The 20,776-nt window shown below is 40.4% G+C and overlaps 1 protein-coding gene across 1 annotated transcript in view; it reads right to left on the bottom strand.

The window, feature by feature from the left end:
* The window catches only part of ATP5F1A (ATP synthase F1 subunit alpha), a 79,871-nt gene that overhangs the window by 56,299 nt on the left and 2,796 nt on the right, over positions 1-20,776 (bottom strand). The window contains exons 2-5 of the mRNA XM_085846255.1: positions 12,457-12,532; positions 11,776-11,945; positions 11,306-11,479; positions 10,989-11,155 (exon numbers count right to left, since the gene is read on the bottom strand). Coding sequence (XP_085702381.1) covers positions 10,989-11,155; positions 11,306-11,479; positions 11,776-11,945; positions 12,457-12,532 — 587 coding nt within the window. The remainder of the gene's footprint in view (positions 1-10,988; positions 11,156-11,305; positions 11,480-11,775; positions 11,946-12,456; positions 12,533-20,776) is intronic.

Here is a 20,776-nt window from a genome sequence, read left to right on the forward strand (position 1 = left end):
TTCAAAATTTTGTGCGCTGAAAGGGACCTCTATAGGCCTCTGATATGCGAAGTTACAAAAATTTCCAATGATAACTGTGCTCTGCAGAATTTTTTATATGCGATTACAGACAAACAAACAAACAAAAAAATAACCAATGTCACCCCCAGGGTGACCAGTATCTTGCCAAAATGTGAACATGAGTGACTTATTTATTCGATTAAAGTTACTCAAAAAATAAGGGTTTCGTCGACCTTGATGCTTGACCTTTTTGTGGCCTTGACCTTTATATTTTCGTATGGTTAATGGTATCTCTCCAGGACCGTTGTACATGAAATGTCAAGAGATTTTGATGAGAACTGAGGAAATAAAATTTTCATGAAAAATCCGTTTTTTCGTCATGATGTCATAGCGTCAAACTTTTGACAGATCTGGAAAGCACTTATCAAGCACTTTCATATGAGGTATTACTCGATATGGTATCTAAGATGTCAAAATTTGACCTTGGGGTCAAAAACTTTCGACGTCCAGCGCTAAAGGCCCGGTCACACCTTGACGTTTTAGCCAACGTATGCCGATTTTTGAATTTTTTTTCTAAAACGCTGGCACACGTTGAATACAATTATGGGTAAGTTTTGATAACATTGAGAGCACGCTGAAAAACACTGCCATACGTCGTTCTACGTTGGCTTTAAACGTTGTACTTTTTGGTTGTCCTCAAATTTTTTCATGCTTGAAATTTCACGACGTATGCCGGCGTATTACTCACACGTTCCGCTACGCTGGCCACAAGTTGTATGCACAGTCTGCGATCGTTGACAGACGTCAACACATGCTACTTGTAAGTTAATCATAAGTTGAGACACGCCGAGGTAATGTTTAGCGTACCCAAAACTTATTTCTAACCTATGATTAACGTGTTGTTGGCACGTTACGCGATCGTTGCCACACAGACAGACGTTACTTTTAAGTTACTCATAGGCTGAAAGACGTCGGTATAATGGATCGTCCTTGAGTCAGCGTCCACGGCCACGGCCAGGACACTTATTTGCAGCATTCTTCAAACTTTTCTTCGGCATGACGAGGATGTTCATACTTCGATGTCGAGCTTGGCTATGATTCCACTTGTCCATCGGCAGCGTCTATTTAAAATAGTCGAGTTTGAGCGTTTTAACACGTTCAGAAGAAACGCTTCAAATTTCCAAACCCCAGCGTTAAAAAACAAAGGCGAGTGACAGCAATTTAAATCGTTCATTGTAAACAATGAAAATAGCTGAGTGGTACCGTTTAAAAGTTGAGTGTAAAAAAAAAAAAATCGAATTGTTGAGTGCAAGCGTCTACTTTCAATAGTGGGGTTTGAGCGATTTAGCACGCTCATTAGAAACGATTAAAATTTCCGAGCGCCAGCGTCAAAAAACAAAGGCGAGTGACAGCAATTTAAATCGTTCATTGTAAACAATGAAAATAGCTGAGTGGTACCGTTTAAAAGTCGTTGAGTGTAAAAAAAAAATCCAATTGTTGAGCGCAGCGTCTACTTTCAATAGTGGAGATGCAGCCATTTAAATCGTTGAGTGGCAGCCTATGAATAGCAAACCCTACGTCACCGGCAAAGATAAACTGCCACACGATATGGATAAGTTAGGCTATCGTTGGGCATAGTTTGTGAACGCCAGCTTCACGATAATTATTCGTTGGTATATCATATCTATAAGTAATCAAAGCGCTCTATGCACATTATTAGTTCATTGTGCATTTGTCCAACCAGTTATGAATAGACCGAAATCGTAAAAACAAGCTATAGCTCATAGTTGAAAAAGCCGCATAAAAAATTAGCCGCCAAGAACTTCGAGCAATGGTGAAAAGATGCTTCCTACCCGTGGACACAAGGACGATCCATCATAACCCACACCCTCCCCTACTACTGCCAACATGAACAAACTACTACTAATACTAATACTGTTACTGCTGACATGGACTTAGACTCAAAAACACTGTTGGGTTCCCCTTTTATATATCAATTCCCAAAACCGCTGGGAACACGTCTTTATCTGGCAGTTGTAAGTTAGAAACACTTCATTTTTTTTTTTTTTTTTTGTCGACCGGAAGACGTCATTGGAATATGTCTACATACGTCGATGTGTGTTGGGACTACGTAAAGAATTGGTTCAAAGCACGTCAAACATAAGTTAGAAATAAGTTTCACGTAAAAAAAAGACATTACCGCGACGTGTTTCGACTTATGAGTAGCTTATAAGTAGCCTTTGTGGACGTGTGTAAGCGTCCGCATATCGTGTGTACAACTTATCCCCATCGCATGCGGAACGCGTGTCATACGCCGAGTACGTCGTAAAATTTTGAACATTTTTAAAATTTCTGGACGTACTCTACTTACTACGACGTATGATAGCGTACTTTAGCGTTCTACTCACGTATACCAAACTTACTCATTCCGTATTTGACGTGCCCCAACGTTTTGGACACATTTTTCTTAGGTCGGCATACGCTGGCAAGATCACCAAGGTGTGACCGCGATGTTGACACTTCCATTTCTACGGCAGTTATGATTCGAATCGTTGTGCGTCAACCTTTTAATAGGCTACGTCACGACATCGTCAGCGATGCGTGCAAAGCGCTCTGCCGAAGTTAGACTATCGTTGGGCATCGGTTGTGTAGGCCGTGCAACAGGTTCAGCATTCGTTGGTACGAGTTATCTATAACACAACGAAACGTTCTGTGTCCGTTACCAATGCGTTATACATAAGACCAAGTCGCTATGAATACGTCCAAATCTTTAAAAAAAAAAAAAAAAAACATCAAAAGTTCAACGTAAGCCAGCATTTTACATACATTTTAATACGTTGCCATCGCTGGCTAAAACGTCAAGGTGTGACTGGGCCTTAACCATGAAGGTCAAGGCCGATGGCCACCAAAAATTAATCAGCTGAGCACCAGACCATGAACGATATTCCCATGAAGTTTGAAGACGATCCGATCAAAAAATACGGGTTTCGTCGACTCCCCTGATTTGCGACAGTGACCTTGAAAATTTTATGCGCTGAAAGGTACCTCGAAAGGCCTCTGATATGCGAAGTTACAAAAATTTCCAATGATAACTGCTCTGCAGAATTTTTTATACGTGATTACAGACAAACAAAAAAATAAAATTTTCATGAAAAATCTGTTTTTTTGTCATGACGTCATCAAATGACGTCATAGCGTCAAACTTTTGACAGATCTGGAAAGCACTTATCAACGCTTTCATATGAGGTATTACTCGATATGGTATCTAAGATTTCAAAATTTGACTTTGGGGTCAAATATGTTTGACCTCAAGCGCTAACCATGAAGGTCAAGGCCAATCGCCACCAAAAATTAATCAGCTGAGCACCCGACCATGAACTATATTCGCATGAAGTTTGAAGACGATCCGATCAAAATTACTCAAAAAATAAGGGTTTCGTCAACTCCCCTGATTTGCGACAAAGTGACCTTGACCTTCAAACTTTTGTGTGCTGAAAGGGACCTCTATAGGCCTCTGATATGCGAAGTTACAAAAATTTCCAATGATAACTGTGCTCTGCAGAATTTTTTATACGTGATTGCAGACAAACAAACAAAAAAAAAAAAAAATAAAAAAAAAACAAACAAACAAACAAAAACATACAAGCTGACCAACATATCTTGCAAAAACTTCGTTTTGGCAAGATAAAAAAACAAACAAACAAAAAAAAAACGTATGAAGGTCAAGGCCAATCGCCACCAACAATTAATCAGCTGAGCGTCAGACCATGAACTATATTCCCATGAAATTTGAAGATGATCCGATTAAAATTACTCAAAAAATAAGGGTTTCGTCGACTCCCCTGATTTATTTGTAAATAAAATGTAATGCTTTCAGCGATAATTATAAAAAATACAATTTTTAAAAAAAAGAATATAGATAGAGATAAATACAAGAAAGATCCGGAAGTTTCGTGCTATTGTTGTAATCCAGAAACAGTTCCGAATTCCACTCTAATATACCACCCAAATGAACATTTATTAAAATGAAGTACTGCAAAATTAGAAGTTCTTGGAAGTATTACAACAGTCAATTTGAGTTCTGCAGTATTAAAGCATATAACAAAATTAAAATACAATATAGATAGTCTCGGTTTTATGGCCATTATCCGCAGTGTCTATTGCATCACCCTATACAACACATTACATTAATTCTATGTGTCTGGTTTATGTCCTTCATGTCCTCAAAAACAGTAAGTTTCCTGTTTGGAATGATTTTCCCATTTTGGTTGACTACTGGCAGGAAGCCAGAGTGAACTGGAAGGGGACTCTTCGATGTCAGCAGATATACACCTTCACCCACATCAATTATAATACACACTTGCACCAAGTTTAATTCAAATCCCTGAACCCAGATTCAAAATTGATAATAAATGTGCATGAATGAATGAAAATTAGGCATTTGGGTTCATTTAAACACCAATTTTGAATATAAATTATTAATGGCCTTCACCAACTCGCTGGGGTCTTAATTTGCCACTTTTTGGCCTGCGCAACAATGCCTTTACGAAGAAAAGGCCACAATGGTTTCTGACATAAAGTATTTTCCACCCCACAATATCATCGAATGCCAATGCCTGTCATCATACCTACCCGCTGAAACAAACAAAAATTCAAATAAAAGCACTTAATACATTGCAATTCCGATAAACAAAATAAGATCAAGCTCCTGCGATCCGTGGCATCTATGCTAAATTTCTCAAGGCGAGTGGAAAAGCTGCACTCATGACTTTGCATGCAGTTCTGTGCTCTGCCTGGATCACAGGTATCATCCAACTGACTGGAAGAGGGGCCTTGTTGTCCCTCTCTGGAAAGAGAAGGGTGATCGCCAAGACTGCAACAACGACTGAGATTTTACGCTCCTCTCAGTGGCGGGCAAGGTCTTTGCTTGGATAATTCTTGAAAGGGTTCGCCACCATCTGCTTGAGCACCAGTGCCCAGAGCAGTCAGGCTTTACACCAGAAGTCAATGATTGACCCGATTCTTGCTCTTTGGGTCCTCACCAAATACAGACGAGAGTTTCAGCAGGGGCTGCCTGCAGCCTATGTTGATCGCTGCAAAGCGCTTGATTCAATGAATCGGGATGTCCTCGGGAGGATTCTCGGTCTTTGTGGGGTGCCACCAAAACTGAGCAATCTGATGTCCAATTGTTAGCGGAGTTTGTCAGTGGCGTGTACTGGCCCCCACACAGTTCAGCACTTGCCTGAACTGGATTCTGGGGAGGACGTCAGAGAGATCAAGCTGCAGTGCATCGTTTGGGAGTGTTAAAACATCTGACCTCGATTTCAGACGATGCAGTCATCTTTGCGGAGACTGTGGATATCAATTTTAGGGGCCTCGAGGTGCTGAATGAGGTGTAGGGGCCACTGGGATTACAGGTTTCCTGGGCCAAAACGAAGATCCAGGCTCTCAATGACATCTTGGATGCTGCCATCGTGTCTGTACCCGTTTATGGTGAGGATGTTGAAGTCACGGAGAAATTCACTTACCTTGGTAGTGATATTCATGTCTCCGCTGGCTGTGAGCCAGAGGTTAACAGACATCTGGGTTGGGCCTGGGGAGTCATGGATTCACTGGATCATGGAATGTGGCGCTGTCGATATCTGTGCAGGACGAAAGTCCGAGTCTTCGAGTCCTTGGTACTTCATCTTGCTCTACGGATGCGAGATTTGGACTGACCAGGGATCTGGGACAGAAGCTTAACTCCTTCAGAACCAAGTCTCTTAGAAAACTCCATGACTATCGCTGGTCGGACTTTGTGTCCAACGAGCGGTTGCTGAGACTCAGACGAGATTTGTTACCTGTCTAGTCCGTGAGCTTCAGTTGTGGTTGTATGGACATGTGGCTCGTTTTCCTGACGCTGATCCTGCTCACCAGATTCTCTCAGCAAGGGAGCCTCGTGAGTGGACGAGGCCAACCATGAGCCTCATGGTTGCAGGTCAGGTCAGAAATGGGAGCATGCGCTGGAGCAGCACAGCAGGTTGATAGGCATCTCAAGGAGATGGGAATGGGCATGGGCCAGGCATCTGCCTGGGGGATGGCCAGACGGAAAGTGGACGCAGCGACACGCTGCTCTGGCGCATGCTCCCATACCTGACCTGACAATATAAACGCCAGCGTTCTTGTCTTAATTTCATTTTCGCACGTAGCCTCTTGAATCTCTTCGTCTGCGCCGAGTTTCATAATTTAAGCTTCTTTATTGGCTTCAGCATCAGTTACGACTACTAATTTTTTTTTTTTTTTTTAAGTTCATTTGTACAATTCGGACATCGCCTGACATTCCGGGTTCATGGTGTGTGTATGTCTATAATATATATCTCGGCGATCAGCGATCGCTATTTGTTTGCAAAGACAGGCGGTTATCAATCATTTTGTTTGAGTGCTTGCTGGAATGCTTGTCACTTGGCGAGCACTCGACAATATTCACACTGACACTAAATATATCAATCAACTTGAACAAAGTATATATATCAACTTGAACAGCTTGGAATTGAACTCAGCTGTGGTGAGTTACACATGACGACCACACACACACACACACACACACACACACACACACACACACACACACACACACACACACACACACACACACACACACACAGGGGAGAACAAGTATTTGATACACTGCCGATTTTGCAGGTTTTCCCACTTAAAAATTAGACCTCTACGTGCGTTGTATCAGAGGTACACTTCAACTGTGAAAGACGGAATCGAAAACAAAAATCCTGAAAATCACATTGCATGGTTTTTTAAATAATTAATTTGCATTTTATTGCACGAAATAAGTATTTGATCACCGACCAACCAGTAAGAATTCCGGCTCTCACAGACCTGTTAGTTTTGTCTTTAAGAAGCCCTCCCATTCACTCATTACCTGTATTAACTGCACCTGTTTGAACTCGTTATCTGCATAAAAGACAGCTGTCCACATTCAATCAATCAGACTCCAACCTCTCCACAAAGACCAGAAAGCTAAGGACATCAGGGACAAAATTGTAGACTTGCACAAGGCTGGGATGGGCTACAGGACAATAGGCAAGCATCTTGGTGAGAAGGCAACAACTGTTGGCGCAATTATTAGAAAATGGAAGAAGTTCAAGATAAGTCAATCCCCCTCGGTCTGGGGCTCCACGCAAGATCTCACCTCGTGGAGCCTCAATGATGATGAAAAAGGTGAGGGATCAGCCCAGAACTACACGGCAGGACCTGGTCAATGACCTGAAGAGAGCTGGGACCACAGTATCAAAGAAAACCATAAGTAACACACTACGCCCTCATGGATTAAAATCCTGCAGCACACGCAAGGTCTCTCTGCTCAAGCCAGCGCATGTCCAGGCCCATCTGAAGTTTGCCAATGACCATCTGGATGATCCAGAGGAGGAATGGGAGAAAGTCATGTGGTCTGATGAGACCAAAATAGAGCTTTTTGGTTTAAACTCCACTTGCCGTGTTTGGAGGAAGACGAAGGATGAGTACAACCCCAAGAACACCATCCCAACCGTGAAGCATGGAGGTGGAAACATCATTCTTTGGGGATGACTGTACCGTATTGAGGGGAGGATGGATGGGGCCATGTATCGCGAGATCTTGGCCAACAACCTCCTTCCCTCAAAAGCATTGAAGATGGGGCATGGCTGCGTCTTCCAGCATGACAACGACCCGAAACACACAGCCAGGGAAACTAAGGAGTGGCTCCGTAACAAGCATCTCAAGGTCCTGGAGTGGCCCAGCCAGTCTCCAATCTCCAGACCTGAACCCAATAGAAAATCTTTGGACGGAGCTGAAAGTCTGTGTTGCCCAGCGACAGCCCCGAAACCTGAAGGATCTGGAGAAGATCTGTATGGAGGAGTGGGCCAAAATCCCTGCTGCAGTCTGTGCAAACCTGGTTAAGAACTATAGGAAACGTCTGATCTCTGAAATTGCAAACAAAGGTTTCTGTACCAAATATTAAGTTCTGTTTTTCTGATGTATCAAATACTTATTTCATGCAATAAAATGCAAATTAATTATTTAAAAATCATACAATGTGATTTTCAGGATTTTTGTTTCAGATTCCATCTTTCACAGTTGAAGTGGACCAATGATAAAAATTAGACCTCTATGTGCTTTGTAAGTGGGAACACCTGCAAAATTGGCAGTGTATCAAATACTTGCTCTCCCCACTGTATGTATATATATGTATATATATATATATATATATCATATATATATATATATATATATATATATATATATATATATATATATATATATATATATATATATATATATATATATATGTATATATATATATATATATAAAAATCACTCATTCAACAAGTTTGAATCGAAGGTGGGGGGGGGGGGGAGTCATTCTGCTGTTTTGTGTCACTGTGTACCGCAATAAGCAAGAAAGAGAACCAGAGAATTGTCTGAGGAGGTCAGACAAGATTGTAGCCAAGCATGGATAATCTCAAGGCTACAAGTTGATCTGCAGAGACCTTGATGTTCCTGTGTCCACCGTACGCAATGTTATCGGGAAGTTTAAGGCCCATGGCACTGTAGCCAACCTCCCTGGATGTGGCTGCAAGAGAAAACTTGATCGAAGATTGCAGTGAAGTTTTGTTCAAATGGTGGAGAAAGCACCTCAATCAACTGCCAAACAGATTGAAGCTGACCTTCAGACACAAGGTACGACAGTTTCAACTCACCATCCATCGCAAACTCAATGAAAGGGGGTTCTATGGTTGGAGAACCAGGAGGACCCCACTGCTGAGAGAGACATATAAAAGCCCAACTGGAGTTTGCCAAAACACACCTGAACAAGCCAAAATCCTTCTGGGTGAATGTCCTGTAGACAGATGAGACCAAATTAGAGATTTTTGGTGAAGCACATCATCTGTTTGCAGAACACAAAATGAAGCAAAGAAAAGAACACCTTCCCTACAGTGAAACATCGAGGAAGTTCAGTGATGTTTTAGAGTTGCTGTGTGGTCTCTGGCACTGGGTGCCTTGAATGTGTGCATGGCATTATGAAATCATATTACCAAGGCATTTTGGAGCGCAATGTCCAACCCAGTATCAAAGTTGGGTCTTGCAGCAGGACAATGACCTCAAACACTTCAAAAAGCAACCAGTAATGGTTCAAGACAAAATGTTGGGCTGTTCTGAAGTGGCCAGAAATGAGTCCAGATCTAAATCTCATTGAACACCTGTGGGGAGATCTGAAAACAGCAGTTGGGAGAAGGCACCCTTCAAATCTGGGAGAACAAGAGCAGACCAAACTGCTAGTGGAGAGGTGTTAGAAACTCATTCATGGCCTGAGGAAGTGCTTGACTGCAGTTATTTTGTCGAAAAGCTGTGCTACCAAATATTAAGTCGAGGATGTCAATAATTTTCTCAATGCCATTTCTTTTTATTTTCCGATTTAAAAGGATATATTAAGTTCTGAATCAAAAACAAAGGTTCTGCAATATTAAGTGAAATAAAGAATTGTGGAGACTAAATACCTGTCAATTTCAACTTATTTTTCGAGAAAATTGTGAGTTATTTGAAAAAAGTGCAAGGGTGCCAATATTTTTGGCCAAGACTGCATAAAACTAGAAAGCGGCCACCCATCCAGTCCACATCTACTTTGAGAAAAAAAAATTAAATTTGGTGGTGTAAGGAGAGGAGACATTGATAATGGGATGTTTATCACAGCCTTTTTCAATGTGGAATTGCAAATATCACACCACACAAATAAAAGAGAAAGATATTTAAAATATAATAAATTATTTAAAAAAAAAATAATAATGAAAAGCACGTCCGCATTCAAAATGCAAAGTGTTTGTATTGAGACGTATTCAGGGAAGGATGGACGCACGTGGAAATTAAAACAGAGCTCCAATCAGACAATCAATCTTTGTGATTGTGTACAAAGTGCTACTTATTCACGTTTCTCTTCTCGCGCAAGCGTCAGGTAAATTTGCTAGTACTGTACACTAAAAAGATGAACGGAAATAAACACATTACTTAACCCCAGTTTTCATTTTGCGTTGATGGGGTAATTACATATTTTTAATCAAATCAGACCCTCCTCGCCCCGCTTAAATAAAATTGTAGAAACAAAGGTCAAATTTGAACAGCACTCAATCAAGCACATACTTCCACCAGGCTGAATACTGAATAGTTTATGTTTTCAATGTCACCGATAGGCCGAATCTCCATCCAGGCCTTAACCAAAAATCGATTCAGCATGTTCTCGTTAACTCCCCAACTCATCCACCAAAATTTTATTACAATCCATCGTGCTATATTTTTGGTTTTAACTCTATCAATGGTGAACAATCACTTTAAAATTTCTTGTATCAGGTCCAGATCTTCACCAAAATCTATCAATGTATCCTTGCCACACACCCAACCTGTCCAACAAGTTTCATCCAAATCCATCCATAACATTTTGAGATATCCTGCTCACAGTAAAACAGCAGTGAACACAATCTCTGCCTACCTTCAGTGGTGGAAGTAAGAGATGCAGACTATATTAATAAAGATAGGAGGGAAGGTCAAAATTTCCATCATATTTGCATAATATTTATTTTTGTTATAATGATGTCGAGGCTGGGGTGAAGCTGGGACACAGAACAAAGAACAAAAGAAAGAAAGAACGAACAGGAGAGAACAGGAGAAAGAGGGGGCAGAATGCACTCAGACAAGGAACCAGAAGGCAGCCCCCAAACGTACTGCAAATTCTTCGTAAAATTAATCAATCCTTACCAACCTTAAAAATTAACCAACAAATAAGAAACGACGGAGTACTCTCTGATATAAATTTTCAATCTGGTCATGAATGTTTCAGCACCAAAGTCGTTCAGACATTACCATGCCCTGTAATAATACAGCACCAAACCAAAACAATAATATATGACCATGCTCGACTAATACAACAATCGATCAATCCTGATGAACCTCATAAAGTGAAATACCCTGTTTGTCTGTCTCCAATGATCAGCTCTCGTTGGCCACGCCCAATAGGTACCAGGCTATCCACGGCCTTGATGCCAGTCTGCATGGGCTCACGCACCGAGATTCGCGGAATGATTCCAGGAGCCTTGAGTCCGACGCGCCGGCGCTGCTTCCCACTCAAAGCACCCTAAGCAGATAAAGCACAGACACCAATGTTACAAGGCAGAAACGCACAGGGTTATATCGTCAATGATCAACCTTTGGCATGTTTTCATGAATATACCTTTTCCCCCAACCCAGCTCATACAATGAGACCATTGCCAAGATGGTGGCCTACCTTTCCATCAATTGGGTTTCCCAGTGCATCGACTACGCGTCCGAGCAATTCATCACCCACAGGCACATCCACAATGGCACCGGTACGTTTTACGACATCACCCTCCTTGATCAGCTTGTCGTTACCGAACACCACGACACCTACGTTGTCCGGCTCCAAGTTCAAAGCCATGCCCTTAACAGCACAGAAAAAAAATCAATATCATTACCAACTACTGCTCCTCCAAGAGAAAGAAAGACGGCCGGAGGGGGAAAGACAACAGACGGTGGATAGAGGGTGGGGGGACTACAAAAGGACAGCAGTGGATGGAGGGAGGACACAGTGGATGACAACAAATTGATGAATTAGGGGTGGGGCGGGACTGACCAAGGGCAAGGGGAGGTCGGGAGGGAAGGCACCAAACTGGAATGTACACAATAAAATGGCTATATTTTGCCAAACCAAATCCTGTTGACTGCACCACAACAGACCTTAAGACCAGAAGAGAACTCAACCATCTCTTCAGCCTGAATGTTTTGAAGACCGTAGACACGAGCAATGCCATCACCAATAGACAGCACACGGCCAGTCTCCTGCAGTTCGGCAGATGTGTCCGCTCCAAGAATACGCTCTTCCAGGATGGAGGAGACCTCTGCCGTGCCTACAAGTCAACATACCATCACCAAAGAGCAAACATTCAGACCCACCCCCACTACAATGAACAAGTATTCATCACCACCCATCCCACCACAAAGGAGAGTGATTCTACACCACCCACACAAAAGAGGGAATATCAACAACCCATTCCTCAAAGAAGAGGCATTCCTCCTATCCACCCCCCCCCCCCACCTTCACCACAAATAATGGGAATTCTCACTCACCTTTGAATGGAGATATGCCACCAAACCCCCACAACAAGAATAGTTGTATTCCACCCCATTGCAAAGGAGAGGTATATTCCCCCCCCGCCCCCCAACAACAATAAAAAGGTGTTCCAATCCCCTGCCCACTATAAAAGAAAGGTGTATTCCTTCTATCCATGCTAAAGTGCATCACCCTCCTCAACATCCCTACAAAGGAGAATATCAAACTGGGAAAAATGATTGCAGGCAACAGCACATGACAAAAACCTCCAAACCAGGGCCCGAAACTACGACAAGGGATTTACGCACCTGTTTTCTGCAGGAATGTTGTTGAAGTGTGTACGTTTCGGGTGATAAATGCAGCACCCAGCACAGACCTGCTCACCTGCAGAAACACAAGCCACTTTAACTGACAGATGCACCTGGGAAAGTCGACAATGTGCATTTCAATTAGTGTGCTGCACAACTTGAAAAGTACAAGTGCACCAGAAAATAAGTAGGTGGAACATGCACAGGATTCAGGTTTTGTCAGCAAAATCAAAAATAAATAGTTTTTTTTTTTTTTTTTTAAACTTGTGTTCAGCAATAAAAGCTTAAAGTAACTGAGCACACATTGGTAAAAGTGCATGGAAATTACTTACGAAACTTATCCTTCACAAGTTTATAAGTAATTGAAGCATAATACAATAAAGGAAGAAATAGAACAGAATAATAAATTACTATGCTCAACAATATATTCAGCTCTTGGATTAAAAACAAAGAAACAAACAAACAAAAAAGATTACAAGTAGAAATGCAAATCAGTTCCTGGACTCAGTTGGCACACAAAGTTTAAGCAAAATAAAACAAAACGTGTGTGTGTGTATATACACACATATATATATATATATATATATATATATATATATATATATATATATATATATATATATATATATATATATATATATATATATATATATATATATATATATACACATATATATATATACATATACATATACATATACATATACATATACATATACATATACATATACATACATTACTCCATACATGCGATGCAAAAGCACGAGGTTAAGCAATTAGTTCACGGCTGTGCGTGCCTCTGTCACCAGTTTATGATCAAGGAACAGCTCAAATGAAATGTCATTTTGAACACAAATCAGAACACGATAGGAAGACATCTCATTTTACCGTACTTCGGCCTTAAATTTGTCCCAATGGCATTTGTGGAGAGAGGACGATATTTTTAGTCGCGTCGCGAACGCTGGCTCTAAGAGAGCTCCGCCTTCTTCTTCTTGTGAAGACAAAACCTTTCTGGGGTGAGAATAGGAGTGCAGCAGACAAGGAGACTGCATGGAGGTACCCGATTCCCTGAGGCACCCGATGCCCTGGGGCCACCTGATATTGAATCATAAAGAGCACCGTCCTTCAGCCGGACGTTAAGGCGGGTGTTCTGTCTGCAAGGATTAGCTGGGAACGTTAAAGATACTGCAGTCTTTAAAGAAGAGTAGGACAGCAAGTACATCATCAGTCTGCACCTTGAACACAGTATAGATTCCCATGACAAAATCACCTTCAGTCCAAAGTCAAGGCTGACCGGACAGTTCATGAAAGACTTGAGCCAAAAACTTTCCTGAGCAACCAGACAAGAAAGTTGAAATGGTTGGGGCCACCAATGTCGTAGTAGATACAAAATGCTAAAACATCATTCCTTCAAATTACATCCATTGACAAGCGAACATTTGTTGGTCATCGATAACATACCTGGGGGTACCAATAAATCTGGCTGATTCGTATGAAGTTTCCGCTCTGGGTTTGTTCGTGCCATGCTGAGAAACAATTCACTCGATTGGTATACAAAACCAAAATGGTTACAGACTGGCAGAATTCGCTTGGTCTCTGACAAAACCATCTGTAACGGGGTCTATTCCCCCAACTGGTAAGGTCCAGGTGTACGTTGGTATCGCGATTAGAGGCGCATGACCCGAGGCCTGTGCCGGACCAGCCAGCATTATAACCTCGGAGATGGCGGTGCTGTTAAGTGACGCCGAATATTCAACATTTGGCTGTCAAGAGTAGGGTGCAAGCCCCATCACTCGTCCGAATCCTTAACACTGGGGTCAAGAGTCGGGTGCGAATCCCACCAATATGTGTGTATATATATATATATATATATATATATATATATATATATATATATATATATATATATATATATATATATATATATATATATATATATATATATATATATATATATATATATATATATATATATACATATACATATACATATACATATACATACATATCATGAGGGTACATATATTATACATACATATATCATAACATCAGTGTCAGGGTGAAGACGACCACCAATATGGTGATTATTATTTTGTATGAAACCTGTGGCTGCTGATTGCATCATTGTTGGGAGCACAGCTGTGCCACTGATGCAGTGCCCGTTACCAGTAAACTGGTACTCAATTTGTCGACCTTGGAAGGATGACATGCCGAGTCAACCCACATGGTGTTATTTAACAGTTTGACGGGATCAAACAAGACCCGAAGGCCAACGATGTTAATCCAGCCACCTTAACCATTAAGCCAACACTACGCTTAATATGGCAATGTACGATGCTGAATTATATGGTAATCAATAAAGCCTCCATCTCCTAAGCTGCAACTCAAACGTTATCTTACTAGTGTATAAGGGTGATGTACAAAATTGCCTCAGTAGCATGAAACCTCTTGCTTTTCCTTATCTTGCCAAAACGAAGTTTTTGCAAGATATGTTCGTCAGCTTGTATTTTTTTGGGTTTTTTTTTTGTTATCTTGCCAAAACGAAGTTTTTGCAAGATATGTTAGTCAGCTTGAATGTTTTTTTTGTTTGTTTGTAATCACGTATAAAAAATTCTGCAGAGCACAGTTATCATTGGAAATTTTTGTAACTTCGCATATCAGAGGCCGATAGAGGTCCCTTTCAGCGCACAAAATTTTGAAGGTCAAGGTCAAAGGTCAAGGTCACTTTGTCGCAAATCAGGGGAGTCGACGAAACCCTTATATTTTTGATTAATTTTGATCGGATCGTCTTCAAACTTCATGGGAATATAGTTCATGGTCTGGTGCTCAGCCGATTAATTTTTGGTGGCGATTGGCCTTGACCTTCATGGTTAGCGCCTAAGGTCAAACATATTTGACCCCAAGGTCAAATTTTCAAGTTTTAGGAACCATATCGTGTAGCACCTCAAATTGAACACCTCGATGAGTGCTTTCTAGATATGTCAAGCTTGAGACATTATGACGTCATTTGGTGACGTTATGAGGCAAAAGCATATTTTTCATGGTTACTCTGTAGAACGATTCTCATCAGAATCTCTCGTAGGCAGATATTCCTCAAGGAGTCGCTCCTGGTGGATAGCAGCTCTGTTCACCTCAGTGTGACCTTAAAGATGTCACACGTGGTCACCTTTTGGCAAGATACGGGTCACCCTGCGGGTGACATTGGTTTATTTATTTTTTTGGTAAGATTTTAAAAATTACTTTATTAAAAATTGAAGTATATACTTGAACAATGCATTGGCCGGGGGGGGGGGGGGTGGGGTAATCTTGTTCCATGAGCTGCAGTTACAACATTTAATCGTATTATCCAAAAAAAAAAAAAAAAATTGTTGCCGGCTACTTCAAACTCAAAGTTGCCCTCCCTTGCTGCTCCCGTAGGGAGTGTAGATTTCTACAAGTTGGCACTAATACGAGTTTATAACTTGTATATAGGATCTTCAAAAACGCTATTAAAACAAATGCACAATTCACAAGTGCAAAAAAGAGGCATGGCACCCATATTTTGAGTGTTCATAACTGGAACACCATTGGAGATCGAGCTGAAACTTGGGATTACTTTGTTTGGTATCAAGAGGAATATTTAGAATTTATTTCCAGGAAAATCTGAGGTGTGTCATATGGGAGGTACCTGGATATTGTGTGAACTGACATGGAATGACCAGTCTTAAGTTATCCTGGGAACGAAAAGATAATTCCTCTGGAGCCCCTTTAAAAAAAAAAATGTAATATGCCTTCATCAACAAACAGAACAGCCCCCAACTATAATAAATAGTTTGTGTGACTGTAGCTATGTCAGCAATATTCACTCGTTGATTGGTTGTGGAATTGGCCAGTTGGGTGTGCCGTTTTTCCTAGCATCATTCGTGTCTTCGAAGGTTGGCGAAAATGGGCACTCCGGCCCAGAGTTATACCATTAAGAATGAAAATTATTAAAAATTTTCATGAACCTGTTTGTTCCCATTAGTGCAGTTTATGTGAGCACAAAAAATCACAAGTACGTTGCAAGCTTCAAATGGGATCATATGGAGTATATGCGGTGATCAATAAAATTTATTTCAAAAATTAGAAAGCGCATTTCCAAAAATGGGCCACAGCACATTGTCCTTGAATCAACTGTGCTGTCCAATTAGTGCCTGTTAATGCTTTTAACAACAGTTAAGCATATAATTAGGTCGCAGTGAAGTACAATAGGCTATAATTTGTTGAAGTAGAGCTTAATTTTTAATATGCAAGAATGAAAGTGGGAAATTCCCATTTTTTTAACTTGATTCCGATGATACGTTTTCATGGGAAGTGGTGTAAGGAGAATAAGACAAATTAAAACATACAAGGAGGGGGGAAAATAATAAATAAATAAAACTGGAAAGGCACTCTGTGGAGCACATACCTCCAACACGTAATGCCTGATCCATGAGAACATAATCGAGCCCAATACACTTTTGAAATAATGTGCTATATATCGTTTTTGGCCAGACCTCTCAATGGTGAAGAATCACTTTAAAAAATAAATTATTGTATCCAGATCTTCACCAAAATCGAATCAATTTATCTTCATCACACACCTTTTGTTTCGTTCATCCAACCAAGTTTCGTCCGAATCTGTCCAGAACTTTTTGAGATATCATGCTATATATAGTTTTTGGCCACATCTCCCAATAGTGAAGAATTACTGAAAATTATAGTAGTCGGATCCGTATCGTCACAAAAATCTAATCAGTTCGTCCTCGTCAGACACACCAAACCTGTCCACAACTGAAGATATCCTGCACACAAACAGACAGAAAGGTGAAAACAACCTCCTTCACCTTTGGTGGCAGAGGTAATAAATCTTTCAGAAAAAGCAAAAATCACTTATGTCAGCAAATACAGTCGCTAACAGCCAAAAGTTTGGATTACCAGGTGCAAGTACACAAATAAACAAAGTAAAACAGATGATGGAGTTTACAATATGATTTACTCAAGGTAGCAGAATAAGCCTCGGATTGGGCTGTGCTTGGATCAACTGTGCAGTCCAATTGTCACTGACTTTTTCAATTGCTCTCACCTCTGTAGTTGTCAATGACAACTGGACAGCACAGTGAATCCCAACACAACCCAAAACCCATTCTGCAACCTTTAAAAAAAAAAAACAACAAACAACAAACAAAACCACAGCTGTATGAACACCCTTTTGGCTCATCGTTGGGATCTCGACTCAACAAGAACACCATGCACCTGCAGAAAAATCTCACCCTCTCTCAAATAGCTCCTGATGACCTCGTTTTGTCATCCACCTTCCTGTGTCTCGAGGGACAGAAACCTCACGATATTATCACGACGACCATTCAGCATTATAACTCTGTTGACTGGCGATAAACCCAATAGAGAACATCTCGACCGAAGCCGTAGCCAAATGACAATGCCCAATTATGATGGCACTTGGGCAGCTTCACTGTCAAAGTGCAGAGTTGTACACCACTGTCTGATCAACCACTCCATAATCAGCGACCCTCGGTAGGCTTGTGTGGCTCTTAGCTGGTCATGTGTTGTCATACCCACACCATCTTACTATATATATATATATATATATATATATATATATATATATATATATATATATATATATATATATATATATATATATATATATATATATATATATATATATATATATATATATATATATATATATATATATATATATATATTTGTCAAAATTACACTAAAACAGTGTTCATGGCATTCTCTGAGAAAGGTAAAGGCACAGGATCCCTAAATTACAAATAACTAGGGTCATTAAAATAATACAAAATAAAACAGAACGACACTGGGTAGAAAGCAAACCTCCACCAAGCTGAAAAGTTTACGTATCGCACCGATAGGCTGTATCTGCATCCGGCCCTTACCCAGCATCTAATTAGCTTATGTTTGCCACCTTCTCAAGTCCTCCACCAAGTTTTGTCATAATCCACCCCATAACTATGAGAGATTGTGCTACAGATTATTTTTGGCTTCAGTCAATGGTGAAGGATCGCTTAAAATAATATAAAATAAAATAAATTCAAACATTCTTGTGTCTGGATCCAGATAGTCACGAAAAATAGAATTCGTCCGAATCACACACCCAACCTGCCACCAAATTTCGTCCATAACAGATTGATATATCCTGCTCACAGACAAACAAAAAGGGGTGAAAACAATTTCCATCCACCTTAGGTGGCGGAGGTAGTCAGAGGGGAGGCGATCGGAGATAGTTGATGGTTCCCGATATAGCAAGCTCATAGCACTTTAAATTCTGGCCCACAATTCTGGGTTCGACTCAAGACCCAACTATAAACTGTCAGATTGTTGTTTCACAGGCAGGGCATTGAATCATAAAGAGCACCGTCCTTCAGCCGAACGTTAAGGCGGGTGTTCTGTCTGCAAGGATTAGCTGGGAACGTTAAAGATCCTGCAGTCTTTAAAGAAGAGTAGGTGCATCATCACATGCACCTTGAACACAGTATAGATTCCCATGATAAAATCACCTTCAGTCCAAAGTCAAGGCTGACCAGACAGTTCGTGAAAGACTTGAGCCGAAAACTTTCCTGAGCAACCAGACAAGAAAGTTGAAATGGTTGGGGCCATCAATGTCGTAGTAGATACAAAACGCTACAACATCATTCCTTCAAAATTACATCCATTGACAAGCGAACATTTGTTGGTCATCGATACCACATTCAAATGGAGTAACCAAATGCTCACACGTGACAGGTCTTGTTGCATGCTCGTGCCACAAATAGCCACAGTAACAATTCTTAACCATCAATTTCTGCGTAAACATACCAAGTCGATAATGTTACGGCCCCCGGAAATACAAATTACCCTCCACTTTTAATAATCACGAGATTAAAAAAACTGATAAAGAAAATGAAAATAAAAAAAATATAATAAAAAAAAAAAAAAAAAAAAGAGGAAGGCTTTTAGTCTTGAGCTGGTTGAAAGAACTCAAAAAAAAATATTGGGTTATATATTGAACAGGAAAGACGAACAAAAAAAAAAAAAAAAAAAAAGATTAAAATAAAACAAAAAAGGGAGAGCGATCAAGGAAAGTCTGTTACCTATACACTGCCCAGCTTCAAATTTATTCAGTCCAATTGAAAAAGAATTTTCCCACAGGTTTGGATCAATCTTTATTAAATTTTTGTCCCTCTCAGAGTCTCCATGTTTCAGGGTATGGCAAATCAGATATATATATATATATATATATATATATATATATATATATATATATATATATATATATATATATATATATATATATATATATATATATATATATATATATATATATATATATATAGGAAATGAAAGGAGTCATGGAGATAGCTTCGAGACGAGGAGTTCTTAACCTTTTGAAGATTCCAGACCCCCAATGGATTGCCCAACATGGTCCCATATCCCCCCCCCCCTGCTTGACTGTCAAAATCATCATCACAATCACCAGTCCTATTAGTTGACAGTACGAATTCCAAGACGTCAATAGCTTGAATTTATTTTAGATATGGATATCTAGGAATAGAACATGAAAGGCAATCATAAGCATTTATCATATATATTTACAAATATATATAAAAAAAAAAAACCGAGAAATTACAAATATACAAACATCAAATAACAACAGTGCTAGTTATAATCTAACATTCTAAGAAACTATAAATTAATAGATTAAATATATACAAATATTCAGAGATCGAGTCCCATACCCCCAGCATTTAGTTCCCATACCCCCAAGGGGTATGGATACCCCCGGATAAGAACCCCTGCTCTCGACGATCTTTACGGTGACAAAGCTTTCAGCCAAATACCGTATTTTCACGACTATAAGGCGCATATAAACGTCTTAGATTTTTGTCAAAATGTGCGACGCGCCCTATAGTGCAGTGCGCCCTTTGTGTGTATAAAAGAACAGGTATGTGCGGTATGCAGAACATTGCTGTTTTAACAACCCCGAAAATGGCAAAGAGACACGCTTATGAAGCTCAGTTTAAACTGAAGGCGATCAGCTATGCGGAGGAACATGGGAATCGAGCCGCGGCGAGGAATTTCCAGATCAACGAGTCGATGGTTCGAAAGTGGAGGAAGCTGGAAAACGAGCTGCGACAGGTGAAGAAGACGCAGCTGAGTTTCCGTGGAAACAAGGCGAGGTGGCCAGAGTTGGAGGAAAGACTTGAGCAGTGGATCGTTGAGCAAAGAGCAAGTGGGAGGAGCGTTTCGACGGTCACGATCCGACTGAAGGCAGTATCGATAGCGGAGGAAATGA

The sequence above is a fragment of the Eptatretus burgeri genome, chromosome 11, assembly GCF_056783735.1.
Source record: "Eptatretus burgeri isolate ZD-2024b chromosome 11, Ebu_testis_v1, whole genome shotgun sequence".
Taxonomy (NCBI): domain Eukaryota; kingdom Metazoa; phylum Chordata; class Myxini; order Myxiniformes; family Myxinidae; genus Eptatretus; species Eptatretus burgeri.